Source organism: Stegodyphus dumicola, chromosome 11, assembly GCF_044657685.1.
Source record: "Stegodyphus dumicola isolate Sdum_Otavi_A_Nest chromosome 11, ASM4465768v1".
In the NCBI taxonomy this organism is placed as follows: domain Eukaryota; kingdom Metazoa; phylum Arthropoda; class Arachnida; order Araneae; family Eresidae; genus Stegodyphus; species Stegodyphus dumicola.
This window is the reverse complement of record NC_140778.1, coordinates 114724087-114743328: the sequence shown is the minus strand read 5'-3', so window position 1 is coordinate 114743328 and position 19242 is coordinate 114724087. Positions and strand designations below refer to the sequence as shown.

The 19242-nt window shown below is 33.2% G+C and overlaps 1 protein-coding gene across 1 annotated transcript in view; it reads left to right on the top strand.

The window, feature by feature from the left end:
- LOC118187283 (glutamate receptor ionotropic, kainate 2-like) overlaps positions 1–19242 on the top strand; it is an 826434-nt gene that overhangs the window by 456544 nt on the left and 350648 nt on the right. Inside the window, exon 4 of the mRNA XM_085827114.1 lies at positions 14548–14726. Within this exon, the coding sequence (XP_085683240.1) occupies positions 14548–14726 (179 nt within the window). The remainder of the gene's footprint in view (positions 1–14547; positions 14727–19242) is intronic.

Sequence of the window (19242 nt, the reverse complement as noted above, 5' to 3'; positions counted from 1 at the left end):
GCGTCTCTATTTGAATTGACATTACTAAACAGAATGAGAAAGCTGAGTCTTTCTTTAGTGATGTAAACTTAGATATGTATTCGAAACCAGTTTCTTCCGTGCATATTTCCGCAGGAAATGTGCATGAAAAGGATAAAACGGTTTTACGGTTTAGAAAAATTGTTTTGTGAAGCAAGAATATTTTTGCTAATAGTAACAATAAAATACTGCTGTGGCAATGGATCGTCGAAGAAACATTCTGGAATTATTAAAATATTCCATATATGCGAGCTCAGGGTATTGTTTTTCCCAAAAGAAATAGGTTAAAATTTTCAGATTCCTTCTGGAGCTTTATGAAATAGATTTTTATGTATATTTTATTATAATTTATGATTGTATTTATAATTTATGATTGTATCAAAATGAGGGAACCCATAAGTAGGAAGTTAAATTCCGAAAATTGTTTTGTAAAGGAACTGAATGTAAATCATGGGAAAACTTTTAAAGGGGACTTGAATTTAAATCATGAATAACAAAATTTCAAACTTTGAAAAAGAAATTAAAAATTAAAAAACAAGTAATTATCGCTATTGGTCGGAAATTAGTTGACTTTTCAAGGGGAACAAACCAACTCCCGTTCAATGAACAATAATTAATAAATGCGAAGGTGTTTCGTCATTTACTCAAGTAAGAATGATGATGCCAAACTGACAAATTAAGTTAGGCGAAAATTGTAGTTCCATGAAGTTATGGGATTTATAACCAAAGTAGAGTATCAAAGAACTCATTCTGAATGAAGCATTTTCGCTAATACAGATATATATATATAGAGATATAGATGTAATATTTCAATTGCATTGGGAGAAATCCGGTACTTTTTAGCAGCTTTCGATATCCGTCATGGCCGATGTTTAAGGCATATAGATGGCGATAACAAAACTGGATTTCGACAAATCACCAATCTTTATTTTCGCACATATCAAGAGTCATCCTTTTGCCCACAAGATATTTTTTTAATCATTGTGAAAACACAAAAATTTCCATATACACGGATTTTAAAAGTACGACGTAAGCATTTTGAACAGGACAGCATAAGCAGCAGAAGCTGGGAAAAGAATGACGCAGTTGTTTTGCAAAGAGTATTTATACCTAGTAGATGCAGAAAGTAATCGAAGCTGTGATTGGTTAATTTTAGTTTTAGTTACCTTTTTCAAGCAGCGTTATGTAACATGGAAAGATCTCGAATTCGGGAGAACAGATAAATTTAGGGGGGAGAACACCAAGTCTAGAGTAGTTAATTTTGAGGTCGCCAATCACATTTTGTTTATCTTACATACATATATGTGTGTGTGTTACCGTAAATAACCCAAACCCATTTTACGCGTAATTACTAGTGAAAGTGCGAAGTATCTACTACAATTTGTAATTCCGCGTTCTTATTAGTGACAATTATTCTAATGCAGGTTGGAAAAGATATGAATTTAAATTTTAATTCGGCTATTTACTGTTCAGTTAGAACACATTCTTACTAGACGTATAAAAGTACCTAACCCAATTACATAAAACTGACTTCTAGGTACACAACAAAACACGTTTGGTTTCAAGAATTTGTATTTCGTTGCGAAATAAATTGACTTATGTATTATAACATGAACCACTATTGTGACATTTTGAACTGCATAACACTTTATTTATTTTTTCACTTCTATAAATTAGTGAGACACTTATTTGTGCACTTACACGCGGTAAATCCTTGCTGGACCCTGATTACAGACAAAGTAACATGACTTGAAGATATATGCATATCCTATTGTTGTTATTTCTATTGTTGTTACTAATCTAACTTCTCTGATGTAATCAGAAAAATCCCACGAATTGTTGTCGTGGCTAGGAGACAAGAATGCGTTTGTCGATAACTAGAGCCTTGAGCACCATATGCCCACCAGCGGCAGAGCGGTAACGTCGCTGAACGCTGGTAGTTCGGTCCGAGGTTCGAGTCCCGCGAACGGGCTGGCTGCATGGGTTTCTTCGTGGTTTTCCCCATATGTAACGTGTATGCGAGCCAGTTTCCCTCAAAAAGTTCTCCACGAAGGCATCCTTCCTTAAAGCAGATAGCCCTCGAGTGCTTTGCCGTAATCTAATAAACCAAACCATGAGCACCATATAACTAACATCCGATTTTATGCTCAGTTGTAAAAGAGAGCGCCTTGGAGCCGGATCCGAGAGTCTCTCACCCGTCTTTCTCTACCACAAATCTCTCGAAAGGACTTTCGGCTCGCCGCATAATTTGAGTGCTCCAACCGGCACAGACAGTATACATTTACAAACATCCGTGCCTTCTCCAGGAATCCAACCTGGACTCTTCGGTATAGCAGACAACCTGTCGTTAACCACTTTCCAGTCTGAGCGGCTTCTTTACTGTAGCGAAATTCATAAATTTTGCTTTTCATGTATCAAATTAGATCTGGTTGTATAGATTATTTATCACAGCATCCTTTGCACACCATCCTGTAACTTTTAAACAACAGCTATTATATTTCTGAATGCTTTTTTTGCTTTGACCACGGCAGGATTATGTACTGTTACATGACCACCGACATCAATAAGAGGGTGCCATCATCTGTTTAACCTGTTGAATTAGGGAATTACTTGCTTCAGACCGGTCTGCTGTAATGATATCTTCAGCTGAACAATTGAAACAAGTCTCAAGTAAAGTTAGCATCTAAGATAGCACTACATTTAAAGCATAGTCTAGATTCTATTACTTCTATTCTCTCAATCTGTGTTTGAATCTTCTTCGTGAGTTTTCGCCATGTTACCTTTAACGACACCAATTACTTTTTCAAATCTTCTCACTGCTCTACTGAAGAAATAGCGCCAGTAGGCGAAGATGATTTAGTTAACCCAACTCCTAGGTTCGATGCCAAACGTAACCGTATATGGTGTTTGCTTTATGCCAGAATGAAATGCATGTTTCTTTCACAAAATGTGCTCATTGTAGACCTTCTAACCATTTTACGGTTTTATAATCGGACACCCACGTGGCAATCACATTTTCAACATCATCTTTCTTAACCTGTTCAACTGAGCTTTGGCTCTGATTTTGGCATGGCTCAAAGTGTACAATTTTAAGTTCTGGCCATAACGACTTACGTAAATTCATTAATAATGCAGTTGGCAAATTATCGGCCGTTATCAGTTTGTAATATGGAAAGCGCTTCGAATTTCAAAAATATTTCCTTTAATTTAATTTGTAAGCTATTTTCTTCTTCTCATTTAGATGTTAAAGTTCTTAATAAAATAAACTTGGTTAGATGATCTTGATAAACCATGACGAATTTGTATTACCCATCCGCTTGACTTTGCATATCAGCAAGATCTACTTGGCACGGGTGTTTACTTTATTGTACAAATGTGGTTTAGAAGCTACTCTCTCCTTAGATGTTTTTCTATTGCAACAAATCGATCATTTTGATAGTAATATTTGCATATTTTCTACTTATTTCCATTCGAAGCCGATAACGATTTCCATGTTCCATTGCTGTGTCAGCTCCTTCGAGTGCATCGGAAATATCTTCGGGTAATATAATATTTCACTTCTAGAATTCTCAAATGTTCTCTGAATCTCGAGCATTTCTATGATGTCAAAACGGTTCACGCATCAATACTGCAAATAAGTTTTCTTCGATGCCAGTTTATATTGTTTAATTTACTGAAGTAATTCTGTGGATACCTGTATATTCATAACAGTCCATCCTGGTATCTTCGCTATTTAGCAAGTCATTAGCAAACTTTTCTTTTCCCACAGTCCAATGAAGTATTCATTTTCAAGGTAAAAAATAAAGAAGAAAAAATTACCCAAAGACTTAAAAAAAAATTACCAAAACAAATCTGAAAGGTTTCAGATTTTAAATAACGTCCAAAGAGGCGTTTTTTTAACATTTTGTGTGTTACCTTTATTTATTATATATCATGTTCTTCGCACTTAAACCATAAATTGCAGTTCAATAGCAATGTCGCAAAATAATTTTAAAATGAGCATATCTTTAGAAGAATTTCCGATACACAGTTTTGCGCGCTGGAGATAAAAAGGTTCTCCTCCCCGTAGAGTGTTGCCATTGCTCGCTTTGAAATCCTTGACTTTGTTAATCAAAAAGTCGTTAAAGTTTTACAAAATATGAAAATGATGATAAAACAAATTCCAAATTTCAAATTTGGTCTTCCACATGCCCATATTCATAGGAGGATGACGTCATTCAAAATTCGATGGCTCTATGCACCGTTGTTTTTTATCACAATGCGAGAAATATACATACATTTATGCAGATTTTTCATTATTTTATTTCTTCAAATATAATGCAGGACTCTTAACATTTGGTGGCAACAGTTTGAAAAGCTACTTATCTATTATTATTCTGATGAAAGTAAAGTCGATTCATGGCTTTTAGGAGCCATAAATCAACTTTACTTTATACTTACCATTTTCATCAAGTTAAAAAAACAGCGGCAACTTTTTAATCGTAGTGTATACTGTGTAATCGGGCATAAAATTATAAAAACTATTAAACAATATGTGAATAAGATTAAATAATTCCTTATTTCTAATTCGAAAGATGTAATTATTTACGAAACTTTTCAAATGACGCAGAATATTTTAAATGAATATTTTAAAAGCTTTGTAAACAACGGGAATAAATTTATTTGAACCTAAAAACTAACATAGTGCTTTGTTTAAGAATTTTTAATTTAATAGCAATTGCTAAACGCATTACTACTAGAAATTAAAGTAACTCAGTGCATTTATTATTCATTTTTCATTTTAATTTAATTTAATATATTGTTATAGAAACATATTCTACGCAGTTGTATTTAAATAATAATTTTTTAGTAAAAACCTATAGAAAATTCAGTTTAATAAACATTATTCTGAATTTTCCCTTCATTTTAAAAGAGAGGTTTTACCTAAATTATTTCAAGATTTCCATTCATTTTAAAGGGGAGATTTTACCTAAATTATTTCTTTACTCTATTTGAGTTCTTGTTTGTATCTTCAACTTTAAATTAATATTTATTAGTAAGAGGTTCTGTGTAATCCCTAATATGTGTCGCATACCAAAAATTAATTTTCTTTATTCATTCTCTTATTGAAAGAGAATTAAAGAAACCAAACAGAAAGGAATGCAAATATAAATGCAAAATAAAGTAAAAAATTAAAATATGCGTATAAACAACCGGCATTCTTTTACGTTATATATATATAGTTTCTTTTACTTTGTACTTATTTTATTTTTAATAATTTTATGTTATCTATTTAGGTATGCGTTGTTGAATAAATAAGTTATTTCTGGGTAAAATTACCTGTGAGTAAACGCAAAGCGTAGGTGATTACCGAAAACTAAATATTAATTTTCAAAAAGCATCTAATTTGATGGAGGTACTGAACAGAGTTAAAATAAAAATAATTTTAACTCATTACTTCTTATTAGATTTGTCGTCATTTACAATGTTCAATAACTTCAATTAGAGAAATACTTAAAACTTGCATTTAGCTTCATCTTTAGAAGCCAGCATAATTAAAAATTAAGCTAAAAAGCAGATTTATTTGGCTTTAGGTTTTTAATACAGCTCAGGTGATTCCAAGAAAGATTAGTCATAGGACTTCTTCTTTAGGAATAGATTTGTATCCTAAGGAACACGGATCTCAGCCTCTTCTTGTTGAACAACGGCTTTTCTAGCCTTTTCTTTTTCCAAAAATAATCATACCGTGTTATGGTGGGTTTGATCGTATGTTTGGGAAATTCTGTATCTCGAACAAAAGATCAAAACGACAGTAATCTATCATATTAAAGTTGCCATTAATGTCAATCCATTTGTTACTTTTATGTTCCTTCATTTGTTCTTTAACCCTTTCGCCGTCCTCTCCTGTCCTGGAAAATCCCCCCCCCCAGCGGCCGTCTGTTTTTCGTAGCGTGTAATGTTGTTTTCTCTGTACATCATAACTTTCCATACATGTCTTTTGTAGTGGATGAATGTCAATGAATATTAAGTAAAATTATAAGGAAATAAAGCATAATGGAAAATAATAATATCTCTGCTTATTTCTAGCAGCAGGATAATTTGATAACATCTGATCCAGGCGGTCCACTCCTCCCGTTTTGTTAATGTCAATCTTTTACAACAATTGTTTTTTTTTTTTTTTTTTTTTTTTTTTTTTTTTTTTTACAGTTCTTTTCCGTGTTTCAACATCAATCATCGAGTTATTATCGATTGTACTCACCAAACGTATATCCTTCTTGTCTTTCGATTCATAACCTCATTTTTTCTCTTTTTCTGCTAAGTAGACGTTGAAGCCATCTCTCACTGTCTTGTATCTTATGTCAAATGGCGCGAATATTCATAAAACTCTGGTAAATTTCATTATAAATATAATGCCTGATTAGTGCTACCCTCTAGGAGGTATTAGAGCAAACAAAAATAAAAACTCAAACAAGTAAACATTTAGGAAGCGTTTTAAAACTTTAAACTTTTTAAATGTAGAAGAACGTTTGAGGCGTGTTACGGCCGCCCTGCGGAAGTTTCATTTGAACGCGCTAGACGCGTTACGGACGACGAAGAGGTTAATAATTTTGTTTAATGAGTTCCTTTGTGTGTTCAAGTTCATATCTCAGGTCCTATTGTATTGTTTTCGGAGTTTAATTCGTTGCCTATGTTGCATATAATACTATGAACAGCTCCCAACTCGGTGGATCGCTCTCAAGCTAATCTCTGAACTCAATACACAACTAATGAACTCAACATACTACTTTCTACAGGCAGGGTATATATAGCTTTAACCTACCTTCGAGATTATACCCAAGGAAAACAGCTAAGAATGCGTTCTATAATGTTACCGTTCCGTCTATGGCACATCGCGAATTCTGTCGCCAAATAGGCGATTTTGTATCAAATCTGAACCCTGCCACTTTCTGGCTGTCCTAAACCCACTTTGCGGTAGAAGCTATCTTACCACAGCTGGGCATTTTGTAACAATATATTTGGATATTTCTACACGCTTATAATTTAAGGAATAAATCCCCAACAATATATATGTTAAATCTAGGGGTAAAAGGCTGCACATTAATACCTATCTTTCAAAGATGTTCTTTTAGAAAACGTTTCTTGGAGATATCTCCTTTTGCATCCTTCAGCCCCAGTGCTTTTAGAATCTGTTCACAATACTCATCGTTGGATAGTCGTTGAGATCATCGTCTGACTCTTATTAATTCTATTGATACAAACTTTTCTTCAATGGGGTGAGCAACAAAATGTTGAATGCAACTTTAGTTTATCTTCACGTGTATGCTGAAGTATTGTTAGCCAAACATTTTATTGTTTCCCACCATATTTCTTTCAGAAGGACAGTTCTCAATTTAGAGACTTAGAAAAGGCGTTGCATGCAATAGGAGAGTCATTACACTGAACATTATTGAAGCAAATACTTCTCGTTGACGCTGGTAAGATTAATCTTTCTTCGATTATCACAGATTATCGCCTTTAGTTCATAAGAAATCTATTACACTTTTGAATGTCTTTATTATAAAACAATAACTATAAATTGCGTCTCTAACATAGTATTTCTTTCACTAAGAGACAGAAGAACCACTCTTCCACAACTACCAGCGTAAGGAATGCAAAATGATGGTATTCTTTGCTTCCCGTGACAAAATGCATAGGCTGTATCATTCATAACCTTTCGATAACCACTGACGTATCGAAAATGGAAATGGTCATTAAATAACATGGGATTTACGCTAATGTAAGAATAGCCTTTATTCTTACAGTATGTGGGTTTTGATTTTTTTTATTAATTATGTTAATGACATTGTGAAATCGCGTATTTTTTGGAAGCAACAAATGTACGAATCCTCTAAGACCTTATGCAAATTATCGCTATGCCTTGTATAGTAGCATAGAAACTGAGAAACGTCGCAAGGATCCTATTATTTAACTCAAAGAAAAGCCAAAGCCATCACTCTTGCTTACAGAATAGTCATCAACTATGGCTTAAATCAAAAGTAAAGAATTTGACTCAACTAAGTAAATGTAAGTTAGTTCAACGCCTACACAGATAAAGAATGCGCTAGTTGGCTCTGATCTAAGGTCGGCGTGACAAGCCTACTGCCGAGAATAACTCAACTCCATAGAATACTGTTTTCAGAAAGAATTCACAACGTGGCCTTCAGATAGCGGAACACGCTTTAATTCCTATCCTCTAAAACCTTCCTTTAAATACTATCTCCTTTATACTTCATTTGAATACATGCAAGCTAGAAAGTTGGATTCTGGCAGGAAAATGGGAAATGCGAAGGACAGAAAAGCAAATTAACACAAAATAACTGGTTGTTAAACCTAAACGAAACCTTATAATACAAGCATGAATTATGCTGCCAAGAACTATGTATATTATTTTAACCCTTTCCGGCACGCTACCTTTTAAAGTTGGAATTTCGCTAAAAAAAAGATAGGCAGTCTAATTAGGCCGAGAGGAATACACAAGTAAAATTTTGTGAAGATATTACTTATCGTTTTAATTCTGTGGGTGTGCTCGAAGCGGGCACACTGATTGAATAGAGCTTCGAAAAGAGTGCTGAAACGAGCATTGCTGGAAAGCACGTACAAGAGTAAGATTTTGCCTACAATTAAAAAACACTAGATTCTGAATACCGTAGCAAATTTAGCATTACCTAGGGTGTACCACGGCAAGACCTGCTACTCTACATCCCTCTAAGAGGCTCTTTTTTGGTTATATGATGATTACATGCGTATGAATGAAAAAAAAACGTAACTTGGGTATATGATATCTACATTATTTACATTTCATATTTACACTGTAGTCTAATTTTTTCATGGTGGTATTTTTCGAAGAAAGTGGAACTACCTTTGAAAAAGCACAACCTGGTATTGTATGTTTTGCACATGTACCGGGATCCGTATCAGATTCACTATCTGGAGCAATTCGTGTAGCACTTTCAGTGCTTCAGAAATGGTCAGCCCTCTCCGATCCGTTTGGAAAATAATTAAAAATCCGAAAAAATAAACAAATATTGTATTTACATTTAGATAATATAAACTGTAAAATAAAATCAAATAAACGTCTACAACTCAAAACTACTAAAACGCAGCGTTAGCGAAACTTTGAACTAAGGCGAAAGAGAAAAAGAGAACTGCTCTACTGAAAAACCAAGTAGCTAACTGATAAAATTACCCTTGACCTTTAGAAAATCACCCCAACAATTTGTTAGTTAATAACCAAACATACCCTCCGAAAAAAGAGAGAGAGAGAGAGAGAGAAAGAGAATTCTCTTACAGGAAATGAAACACACATGTGGGCCCACCTTTCTGTTGTCAATGTTGACCGATGACATGCGGACAAACAAAGAATACAGTCTCTCAGTTGTTCCGGTCCTCTTGGTGTGCCCGGTCTAGGCACACCTCGGGTTCGCCGTTCTATTTTAAGCAAGATTTCAAGATAAAAATTATAAACTAATACAGAATAGGAATAATTTCTGGGTTACTGGCTGCCCTCGTTTGTGGAGATACGGTGCCCCTTCTTTTGAGCTATGGGGACACTTGTGTCCAGTTGGGCTGAATAGTCTTACAGAATAAGGAGATTAGTGTACAGCCAAAAAAATAACATAGAAATTTCTTTTCAAACAATTCTTTTTTACACCCTTTTTACACCTGGAAGATTTCCGTGAAAAATGAGGGTCTTATAAAACTAAACATGCATAAAATATATGGACTGGCTTGTGTTGAGCTACCATCTACTATAAATAAAGAAGATTCAGAGTAACCTATAGTAACCTTTATATCATTTTTTCATTCAATTTTTCTGTGTGTATAGAAGGAAATTTTTAGGTGTGCCCAGAGTGGGCACACCTAAAAGGTTAAATAATTGATCGCAAAAGCCGCAAAAGGTTAAATAACCACCGCAAACCACCGCAAAAGGTTAAATAATTGATTTTTTAATACGCAGTGAATTTCTATGAACTGAAAGATCTTATGTCGCAGGGAAAGACAACATTCTAATAATCAACAATTTGAAAGGCTGAGCTAATCACCTGAAAGAACTGTGACTGCATGATGTAACATAATGTTATGCACAAAACTGAATAATTAGTATTTGGTATTCAATTACTAACGTTAAAAATTGTTTTAGTCCTCGCTATGTGACTCATCGGCCACGAGTTAATATTCACATGCTGAAGAAAAAAAAAGGAAAAAAAAAAAAAAAAGACTAACAAAACGAAATTCGCCATGTTGCCGTTTGGAATATAAGTTATTCCGTTAGGTGTAAATTGTGCAATGAACGTTGATATGTTTTGCTTTTGTAATACATGCAAGCTAATAGCGGCCGGAGCAGAAATACCGTACTTCCTCGCGAATTTTCCCTTTTTTACTGATTGTATCGTGCAAAATCAAGAGTGTAGAATTATGCAAATAATTTAATTTCCGAATTACACGGTTACATCAAAAACATCACACATGAAAAGTAGTCATGTAAAACTGCATGTATTTGTCACACAGTTCTTTCTTTAAGAATCCTACATTCCATTAAAAATAGATAGTGATGTTAACATTACAATATTTAGCAAGATATCTTCGTTTCTTCTTTCATGTAATTTGAATCTCATCTATTCTTACTGATGTTTCCTGATACCCCTTAAGCCTCATATCCTACATAAATAGTTAGAGAAGGTGACTGGCAGCGGACTCCGCAAAATCGTAGATTGAATGTCAGTTCAAATGTGCTTCGCTATGAGAGATCGGTTCTGAGAATAAGTTCACCATTTAAAACGCACATTTCCGGCATGACCTTCGCAAGTAGTATGCAAGGATTTGTCTGTGTAAGTAACATGAAAACCATCACTATGTTAAATTGGCCATTTTCGATGTACCTTTTCTCGAAATCTGCTGTAGATACACGCTGGAAACTTTTTGTGTAATTAAAGTACACATATCTAATTATACTGAAATGAGCTTCTGAAACATTTTGAATTTTAGAGTAATTTACAGAGTATTTTGTTAGGCATAGTAAAATTTAGCACATTTATCACATACAATTTTTTTTTAGTTTATCACAAAAGCTCATTTCACTAAACATTAGGAAACCTAATAAATGAGCCATAAAAATATTAGATACCTGTGAGAAGTAGTGCCTGAAAAAAAGTAGGTACATCGAGTATAAAAAAATCACGTTTAGATAAAAACACGTTTTCATGTAAAAATCCTCATTTATGAAAGTAGTCGATGACAAATTAAAACTAGATTTTTTACAGTTCTGATTTTCATAGAGATTAAAGAATGGTATTTTTAAAAAGATAAAAGTGTGGAGAATTTGAAAACGCAAAAATCCGAGAATTTTATGAAGATCTTTGTATTCCAACATCTATAAATTCTTAGAACCCCGAGTTAAAATACCAGGTAAGGAATACGCGAGTAAATACAGTATTATTTATACGATTTGTTCAAAATAAAGCACTGAAATCATCAACAGGCTATGTTTCATTTGATGCCGAAAAGAAATTAAGAATCAGAACCCACCAACTAGCGTAAAGATATTTCTAAAGCATATTCTACCATGGTATTACACTGTGGTAAATATATTTGCAGAATTAAATAAAGTATTTATTAATTCTTAAACATTTTATATCAATCGCTAATCTAATATAGCTTATCAGGAAATTCTTAGTTATAAAAATGTACTTTATGCAAATTAGAATACAATGCATCAAATAATTTCACGGAAGAGCTTTTTTAATTTTAATATTTAAAATATTTACATTTTATTGAATTCGTTTCCCAATGGCCTCCTTTAAAATTAAATTGTTTTCAGATAATCCATTTTTGAAATGAATCACTTGGATTGAAAAATGTTCTATTTTTCATATTGCATTTTCTGTAACGTTATTGATGCAAAAATAATATTCCTAATTTGCATAAAGAAGTACTCCGGAACAATCTGGAACGAATCATACTTCCATCAAATAATACAAAAATCAATTCAAGATACAAATCTACTTGGAATACGAAAATCTAGAATGATTACGCTGCATGTTTTCCATCTTTTTGCAAATGAAGCTGAATGCATTAAGTAAATGAAATTTAGATCTGCTCGACAACTTGCTTTCTTTAAGCTGATTTTGTAAGAGGAGAAAGGGAAAGGGAAGGAAAAATGGGACGAATCTCGTCTTCCATTAAAAAAGAACATTTTGTTACCATGAGAAGATATTAAAAGGAAGTAGCGAGAAATTGTTTCCATTTTTCTTATTTCTTATGTTCCACATCAGCGATTCTTTAACATTTCCGAAATTTTTTTCTTTTTCTTCCCTTCGATATCTTCTTCCTCGATAACTTCACTTCAATTTATTTTTACTCGGTCGTGGATCCTGCTGAACTGTTACTTTTCTACTTTTGTTTTCGGGTTGGAGTTAGAAGAGGACAGAATATGAAGCATTTATACTTTTTGTTTGCGCGAAACGTAATTTGCACAAAATTTCTTGTTTATCGTTGTTTAATCAAACATTTAACTGGTTCTTTTAAATAAAAAGTAACATTCGAAATTAGAATTAGAAATGTGAGGAAACCTAATTTTTTTCGAATTCGAATACTAATCATGAAAAATTTTTGAATCTTTAAAATCATTCAAATTGTAAACGTCTGAAATAGTTCATGTAAGAGCAATGATAAGAAGAAAAAAAATGTTCACTTCATATCATAAATTTCAATTAAAACAATGTCAAATATTCAGCGCTTGAAAGTAAACAAATTAAAGAATGTAATTTTCGAAAATTATATTTGTTATATATAAATTATATATTATAAATATAATAGCAATATAATAATATTATATATATTATTATATATAATAAATATAATAACAAATATATAAATTATATTTAATATTTGTTGAAAAAATGCAAACAAAATTTGGATAAATTAAGTATTTAATTGAATTAAAGCCCTTCAATCTTAGACTTCATTTTCTCAGTATAATCTAACCCCCCCAAATAGTATTTGAGTTCAGATTTTTGACCTCCTGCTAACTTGTATACATAACGAACTTAACATTTTTGTGTCCAAACATTTGATAACGAGTACTCAGTAAAAAGTATGAGTTAGGAGGTCTCCATGACATGTTTCTATTACTCTTACAACGATGTGTGTCTGTGTGTATGTCTCATCGCCTGTCTATCTCTCTGCTTGTCTGTCCGTTTGCCTGTGTGTATATGTTTCACGATTATTTAGTCTATAATATCTCTCATATAAAACTTCCGAAAATTTCTGTTTTCCGTATTTAAGCTATCTGTATTCACTTAAAGAGATGATTAAATTTTGGGTAAATTAGGCAACTGGAACTTATAGCAGTTTTTATTAGGCAACCAGCAATGATACTTTACTTGAAGCCCATAACAGTTTTGCAGCAATTTCTGTACATGTAAACCATACTGTTGCATTTGCATACATATGTTCAAATGTAGACTTCATATTGTAGCGTGCTTACGGGTTGATAATGAATTCAATGCACACAGAACCGATGATAGTTTGATAAAAATTTATTTTACAAAAAAAAAAAAAAAAAAAAAAAAAATTACAGTTCTGGAAATTTCCACAAAAATATTCGTACAACTCTTCTCAGTATCACCACAGAGCACAATCAGGAGTTACTCTTCAAACTACTAAGAACGTTAAATACAGCTTAATACAAAGTGAAGCGAATCTAAACAGCGAAGCTCACACATTTGTTTTTAATATATTAAAAACACTTAGTTTTACTTAATTAAAAACGATATAAATTATATGTTATTTATCTGCTCCCTTAAATATAAATTTTAATTAAAAATATAGGGGCAATCATTTGATTCTATTGATATAAATTTGAAAAACTCATGGCAGATTATACCTAACAAAGTATAATCCAGAATTTCGTATTACAAACTTTTCTATTTATTTGAAAAATAAATTATGTTTCGTTTATAAACGATCAACACGTGATAGTTCTGTCAACAAGCTTCGAGTAAAGTTCGTCGACATTTAAAACATGAAATTGATGAGAAGTTATTTGTTTTATTTCTCCAGAACCATTTTAAATCAAAAGAAGAGTAAAGGTGAGAGGATTATTTTAAAAATTAACACAGATAAACACTAAATGTCGATTGTAAATTCTCTCAAAACAATTGAGATTAATTAAACATTCACTCAAACTAATTAAACTTGAAATGATGCTGGTAATCAAAATCAATTGACATCGCTTTTCCTTTTCAGTGAATGCATGCTTCTGCCGAATATCAATAAAAGTAATCTTTAAAAACTTTTGATTTAAAATGTGCAACAATATTTTAGACTGAGATTCAAAAGATTCGACTGAAAGAGAACGCGCGGGGATTCGAGTTTTCGAGTCTCAGATCTTCCGCATTATGTGAGGGATTTAAGGGTTAGAATCTTCCAATCCAAATGCATTTTAATGAATTATAAAAATGCAGCCTTCCATGTTATTTCATTCTAAAGGCATTTTTTCTTCTGTTTTAGCTTTGATCCGCCTTCAAGAGCTGCTGAAGGATCCAATGATTAAGCAGAGACCAGTTGTGGTACGTCAGTTTGAAGAAGACAACGATTACAGAAAGACGCTCAAAGAGTTGGGAAGAAAAGGCATAAAGAACTTTGTAGTAGACGTAGATACGCAAAATGTTCATCTGTTGTTGAAGCATGTAAGTAATGATCATTGTTTTCTTAAATCTCTACAGTTTATTTCAAAACTTTCCAGGTGTAATTGATTGCTAAGGTCTATGCGAAAGAATTATAAGTATGTACCCTATAACAAATGTAACGTTTCATCTTTAATATTAGCCACTTCTTTCTTCAAAATCTCTCTTCAAATTAAGAATCCGATCCATTAACCCTTAGAAAACTGAAACCATCGCTAACCTGTACGATAAAATGCCGAAACTTCCGTCCTCGTCTCTTACCCGTCCTGTCCGTTTCCTCATCTCCCCGTCCATTAAAGCACAAAGAGGTGTGAAAATTGCAAATGACATTCTTTCCACTTCCTAAAAAAGAAGCTTCCATTAGACTTTTAGGAAAAGTTGTCTGCAATAAACTAATATAATGCATTTGGTGAAACTGCACCTGTTAAACGCAATTTCGTCCATTTCAGGCGGTTGTGGTCCTTTGTAAAGTCCGTCTCAGTCGTGTTTGCCTTTAAAAGGTTAAACAAAATTATGGTTTGATTTTTAATATTAGTCATTACTTTCTTCGTGAATGAGAATTCGTTCTCAAATTGAGAACATATATCCCATGATAAAAACAACGCTTCATTTTTAATATTAATCACTTCTTTTTTTGTACAGTGTTTGAAAAATAGGTGCTGCAAATTTTATTTCTTTAAATATTACTTTAGGCAGTACAGAATAAGATTTTGAGAATAATTTTAAATGCTCATTGCCTGATTAGAAACAAACTGATCCGTGATGACTTGAACATCGTTTGTCTCTAGTGGATAGCAATTCTATGAGCATTTCTTCAAAACTGGACTTAGCTGTGATTCTGCAGAACCTCTTTAGTTACCAAACCATTCTACAAGAGAATTGGATCAGATCATTTGCTACTCACATGCCCAGAGATCACAACTTAGTTTTTGTTCATCCATCAGCTTTAATTTAACCCATAACTGATGGCTTCTGCAAGCACTTGTTAGACTTTATTTGAATTAATAAAAAAATTCTTTACACCCTTTCCTGTCTCTGTAGTACTTACATAATCATAATTCACAGATAGTCTTTCAGAGTTTTGGTCTAATTTTATGTTATCAAAGCACACAAAACTCTACAACTTGTTTTCTTGCGCGGCGTGACTTTTCTTTCCCATCGCTCTCCATTAGATTGACATAAATGCAGTAGAGAAGACAATGATCTTTACATGCAGTAGAGGAGACATTGATCTTCCCACATATACTTCACTTTCTTGGCCGTTCTTGGAATTTTACCTACTAGTTCATCAAAATCATATGTGTTTGATTTTCTTACCTAGCTCTTCAAGGCCTCTTTTGGGGCCACATAAGCAACTTCATAATTAGTATCAGTAAACTTAAATGTTGGTCTTGGACATGTACGAACTTTCTTAAAATATTTAAAAGGTTTCATAAAATAGTTACAAGTCCGTTGGCTGAAGATGTGTATAAATGCATGGATTTATGTTTTACTCTTTAGGTCTGCTTATGACAAAATGTCCAGAAGGTAAAATATTCGTTGTACTTTCAGCCAGAAAAGGTGTTATGATTTAAATACGAAAGGTTCTACATACTTATGGAAGCCATATTCGAATACATCGGTAATTACTAGTGCCACAGGACCAACTATAACATTAATAACGATATTTAACCAGCGCACAATCATTAATTACGGAACACAAGCAAATTCTGTCTTGTAGGTTTAGTCTATTTTTGATCAAAACGTTTTCGAAATTATTTTTGTAACTGCAGCCATTGTAAAGCAACCTAAACCAGTAAATTCGTTTTCAAATACCATGTGAATTTTTCAGATAAAATATAGAAAGTTTTGTGTTAACTCTATTAAAATATACTTTACTAATTCTTCTTTTTTGTATAAAAGGACAGTAAAAAATGTTAGAATTTATATTTATACAACTCTTCTCTCCACAATGTTGAAATAATTCTCTTAAAAACTCTAATTAGAAATATAAATCTAGGACGAAAATATAAAGAAATAATCTCGGTAAATATCTGTTTCGAGCATGCTATAGGTACATATATTTCTATAAAATTATATAATTTTCGTTCAGGAAAATAATTTATATTCCGTGTAAATCACATGACGAATAAAATCAGATTCACGATTAGTAGTCACAATGGACTTAAATATATATTTTATTACACCAAAATATTTAATAATTTAAGCAAACGTGATAAAAGCCTAGCTCGAAGGTTTGTTGTAAGTCAAACTTATGCAAATATTTTAGTAAGTGTTTATATAGTTTCAGTAGAATGTTTCAGTAGATGCACCAGCTGAAAATGCTAACTATTTGTTTGTAAATTCCAAAATTTTACAATTTCATAACATGGTATTCGATGATGATATTTAGCTACTTTATGATGTTTAGCTTTACTGGTAATCACTATTTGTTTTCTAAACTATTCATCACATAAAATTTGGATCAGTGCTGAGACTTTTACCTCCGATGCCTCCTTGGCCCGTCCTGTTTTTACCGTCTTGTGCCCATACGGCTAATTCTATCATTGAGCAGGACACGTCGCGCTCCGCGCGATATCTCTGCGATACCGGTATGACTGACTGACTGACTGCTGAGACTTGTCAATAAATATAAAGGAATAATGACAATTTCTGTAACTTTACAGAATTATTTTTTGTATTGGAATTATTTTCACTCCTTTTGATTTCCCAAAACAAAAGTATTGATAAATGTATGCGTTTAAAAGTGTTTTGCTTCTGACAAAGATGAAAAGTAGGTTAGGTGACTTGAATATGGGAATGTACATAAAAGGCTATCTCCTAAGGATAGGTGCCATAAGGCGTTATTTATTAGATCCATAAAACTTAACATGCAGGATTCTAGGATTTGGAAGTGAGTCGAATTACCAGTAATCAGTAATTTTTCCGCTCGGCTGTTGGTCGGCAAAGAAAGAGTAAATATAGTGAAGCCTTGAATCAAGAATGTTTCTCATCACGAACAAATGTTCTGAAAAAACGTTTTGGTTGACAAACGTGCTTTAAGGAGTAAATACGCAAGCTGGCAATAAACGGTTTATAAAGCATTTTGAGGTAATGTATGAATCAGAATGAATCCAAGAAACGTCTGGAACTCCTTTTAATATACTTCATTGCTTAGTTCTCATTGGCAAAGTCTTATAGTGAATTGTTACTGACTTACAGGGTTCAATCTGAGGTACAGGAATTCGGTCTGAAGGAAGCTCTGGAAGGACTGAGTTGTAGGCATAGATTTTGAAGGTTTCAACACGGAAGTATTTTTGTTACCTATGATATCGGGCTTTTAGGAGAAACAAATAGATTTGGAAATTAACAATGGAAACATAAAGGTACTAGAAGACTACAAAACGAGCTCATAAAAACTAGAGAAATTTTAAAATGCAGCTAGAAAAGGCGGTTCTGAGAAAAGAGTATTCAGAGAAAGAAGAAGGAACGCAATAAAATCCTATTTTTTTAATCTTCGAAATTTATATCACGTGGGGTAAGATGCGAAGTTTCATGAAAACAAATTATTTGTATACAGCAGCAGCAAGTCCCAGTTTAAGCATTTGCAATGACAATGTCTTGTCTTTTTTTTCAAAAACATTTTAAATAGTATGCAGGCCCAAATATAATCACCTCAATTTTAGGCCCCGTCCTCTATTCTACGCAGCTGATTTCCCAAGATATAATATTGACTGTAACACATTTCTAGGTTGCTATGCAGATAATATTGCGTTGTTGCTACTTCTCTCAGAGCAGAACATGCTATCACTGGTGAGCACTGGTGCACTCAATGGAGGATTTCAATAAATGCACAGAAATCACAGCTCATCATTGTACGAAGAAAGACTAATAGGACACCGCTAAATGGCACGCTAAAACTATTTCATGTAGACTATCCGATTGTACGCAAGGTTACGTATTTAGGTGTTATACTCAATAACAAGCTTAAGTGGAAAGACGACGTGAGATAAAAAGAGACATTTGCATAAACCGGTCATTCGACCCATTTTCTCCTACGCGTCACCGGCTTGGCGACAGCCACTATTAACGACCTCCAAAAACTACAAGTTTTTCAGAACGAGGCGCTTCGTCTCATGATCAAAGCGCATTATTTTGTCGCTAACGGTAATTTACACAGATATTTAAAGATTGAGCTTGTCGAAGAGTATCTTCACGGCATGAATACCGAGTTTTTTGACAAGGTATTAACTGCCAGTACTCATCACATTTCAAAACTTTTGAATATATCCCATGGCAAGAGGACTGCAAACTAAGACCTTATGCAGCACACATTACCAGAGACGCTAGCTTTCCGACATAGTTATATGCATGTGAGCGCTCTGTATATATGTAAATAGTTTTCTGAAGTCTTTGCTAATTCCTTGTAATATGTTTAATGTATGTATCATATATAGTTTATTTTCTCCTGTTTGTCTACTGTTTTATTTCACATGTACAAGTCATGAACATTCACAACTCTGATTTTGCGCAAATTTCG